General features: G+C 43.0%; 1 protein-coding gene across 1 annotated transcript; it reads left to right on the top strand.

Annotated features, from left to right (window-relative positions):
* The first annotated feature begins 761 nt into the window (after window positions 1-761).
* Window positions 762-2,954, top strand: LOC108363641 (uncharacterized). Its single transcript, XM_017617066.1, has 2 exons — window positions 762-790; window positions 880-2,954. The coding sequence occupies exons 1-2, from the start codon at window positions 783-785 to the stop codon at window positions 2,432-2,434; spliced, it is 1,563 nt and encodes a 520-aa protein (XP_017472555.1). The 5' UTR covers window positions 762-782; the 3' UTR covers window positions 2,435-2,954.
* Window positions 2,955-3,294: the final 340 nt, after the last annotated feature.

Below are 3,294 nucleotides of genomic sequence, written 5' to 3' on the forward strand. Positions count from 1 at the left end.
CTATAACGGTCCCACATGGCTCGCGTTGCGCCCGATCGCAGCGTGGCCCTGTAGGCGGCATCTTTTTTCTCTGCGGCTTCTTGACACTCCTCATCGTACCAGTTGTTAATGATCGGGAAATGTGGTTCCACTGCTCGCGTACGTTGGATTGTTGAAGAGTGCTCTCAGAGAGCAGGTGTGTGAGTCGAGTGGCGAATAAATTGGCAGTCTGTTGTGATTGCAGCTTTTCGACGTTAAGCTTTCCTTGCATTGTTGGGCGCACATTTTTTGCTGCACAGAGGAGGGTGCGTATCTTGGCTACAACAAGATAGTGGTCCGAGTCGATGTTTGGCCCTCGGAGTGTACGTACGTCCAAAACACTTGTAGCATGCCTTCCGTCTATCACAACATGATCGATTTGGTTTCTCGTATTTCGATCTGGAGACAGCCATGTAGCTTGGTGGATGTTCTTATGCTGGAACCTAGTACTACATATTACCATATTTTGGGCCCCGGCGAAGTCGATCAGCCTCAGTCCGTTATCGGACGTTTCGTCGTAGAGGCTGAATTTTCCCACGGTGGCGCCAAAGATCCCTTCCTTGCCCACCTTGGCATTAAAATCGCCCAGCACGATTTTGACATCGTGTCGGGGGCAGCGCTCATATGTACGTTCCAAGCGCTCATAGAAGAGATCCTTGGACGCCTCATCCTTCTCTTCCGTCGGGGCATGGGCGCAGATAAGCGAGATGTTGGAGAATCTAGCTTCTTGTACGAAAATATAAACAACTGGCCTAACCAATCAAATGACGAGGTGGATATGGACGTAGTAAATTCGGAAAAGCGAAAATCAGTATTTAAGGTTACTTTAACTAATAACTACCTTCTCGAAATCCTTGACAGGTGCAGTTCTCACACTCGTGAAGTCCGGATTGTTGCAAGGATGCTCCGTTTTTGCGCAAGGCTCAAGAAAGCTAATACAGAAATCGTAAAAGGGCCTCTCACTGCTGATGAACTATACCGCGCTTTGTTATGCATTGTATGGAACGTGCAACAACAATATTTTGCTGGAGGTATTCGTCTTTTGCAGAAAGAGTCAACAACAAATGGCATGCTACGTAATCTAAACCCTTTCTTGGAGTCTACTCATGACTTTGAACTGTTGAAAGTTGGCGGACGACTTGAATTGGCAGATCTTCCAGAAAGCAGAAAGCACCCTATTTTATTACCTAGCAAATGTGAATTCGTCACGCGATATGTTCGACATCTACACATCAAAAACTATCACGCCGGCCCGAAGGCGCTGGTGGGTTTAATTCGTCTTCAGTTTTGGGTAATTAATGCACGCGATATTGCTAGACGCATCGTCAGATCATGTATACATTGCATTCGATACAAGCCAAAACTACTCCAACACATGATGGGCAATCTGCCTGTTGAACGCTTGACACCATCGCGCCCGTTCGCCCGCTGCGGCATCGATTTTTGCGGACCGATTAGCGTTTACCTTCGCATTAGGGGCAAGGCTCCCTATAAAGCCTACATCGCCATCTTCGTGTGCTTTGCTACAAAGGCAGTACACATCGAAGTCGTCTCTGACTTAACCACGGATGCATTTTTAGCTTCGCTAAAGCGAATGATTGGAAGGAGAGGCCTTCCAACAGACATCTTCTGCGACAATGCAACTAACTTTGTCGGCGCGTGCAGCAAACTTGCGGAATTGAAAGCGTTCCTTTTCAAGAAAGAGAACCAAAATGTCATCACCAATTTTTGTACTAATGAATTTGTGAATTTTCATTTGATTCCCCCCAGAGCACCTCATTTCGGCGGCATTTGGGAAGCCGCAGTTAAATCAGCCAAGGGTCATCTAAACCGCAGCATCATGAACGCCAGACTTACGTATGAGGAGCTGACGACAGTACTAGTGGAAATAGAAGCTGTTCTTAATTCGCGGCCTATCTCTCCACTCTCATCTGACCCCAGCGATTACGAGGCGTTGACTCCAGGGCATTTCATAACCGGCAGTGCGTTAAAATCTCTACCGGAGCGAGCAATAGCAAACAACATCAACCTCGTCAACAAATGGACTCAAATCACCGCCATCAAGCGCGAACAAAGTGGACCACTGACCATGCAAACATTGCAAAGGACGCTATGGTTCTCATCCATGAGGACAATGTGCCGCCACAGCGATGGCAAATTGGACGTGTTACAGAGGCCATACCTGGAAAAGATGCTCGAGTTAGAGTGGTCGACATATGCACCTCGAAGGGAATCATTCGCCGCCCTATCCACAAAATTGCAGTTTTACCAATTTGAAAGTCCTTTCAACGGGGCCGGGATGTTGGGTCACCTAACGACACACCCTGCAAGTTGGCGTAGGTCAAGAACATCTAAATACTTATTTACTTCATATTCAATTATGTACTCGTTTAACTGTCGCATTTTATATTTGTAATATATGAGCATGCACTCAATTGTACAAACAGACACATATGTATAAACTAAAACCTAACTTTGATGCTCCCACATAACTAATTTGTATATACACACGCATGTATGCTTACATATGTACATATGCTAATATAACAGCGAGATTTTGTCATTTTGCTGTATCACTCTTTCGTATGTGCATACATATTAACATACATACATACATTCACTACCTAATATAACTTGAATTATTACACTGAATTGCCTTTTTGAGAACATTAAATAAATCAGTCTACTGTTGACCACCAAGACGCCGTGTTTACCCTCGCAATATTTTCAGGTGGTTGTAGTTGATATCGGTTAAATTGCACAGCCCAATTTTCGAAGTTAGATTCGTTTCGCTAACGTTCTGTTTGGATCGCGGGTTGGAAAAAACCTTCCTCACCCTACAAATAGTGTTGTTGCTTTATGAATACTTTTATATTATTATAAATTAAATGTGACCTTAAATACAAGTCAAATTAAAATTTAAATTAATTATTGGATAATTTTAAAATAATAACTGTAATTTATTAAAAAATTATGTTTGTTAATCGACAAGGATTTCAGCTTGAAACAAAAAGTTAAAATTCCCAAGAAACCACGATAGTATCGATACTATCGATGTTTTAGTGGCAAAAACATCGAAAAATCGATAATTTCAAATATCGATGTTTTTGCAGCACTAGCACTTAAACTACCTGGGAAGACGCGTACAATATTAGCTACAGTTGTACATACCCTGTAGTCAAATGTACTAGTTGTAAACTACCTCACTACTAGTATGAACCGCATGCACAACTAGTCAGCCAACTATCTTTTTTCCATGCAATCAACTGGTATTTT

This window comes from Rhagoletis zephyria, unplaced genomic scaffold (assembly GCF_001687245.7).
Source record: "Rhagoletis zephyria isolate East Lansing unplaced genomic scaffold, Rhagoletis_zephyria_1.1 Rzeph_scaffold_01323, whole genome shotgun sequence".
NCBI classification, from domain to species: Eukaryota; Metazoa; Arthropoda; class Insecta; order Diptera; family Tephritidae; genus Rhagoletis; species Rhagoletis zephyria.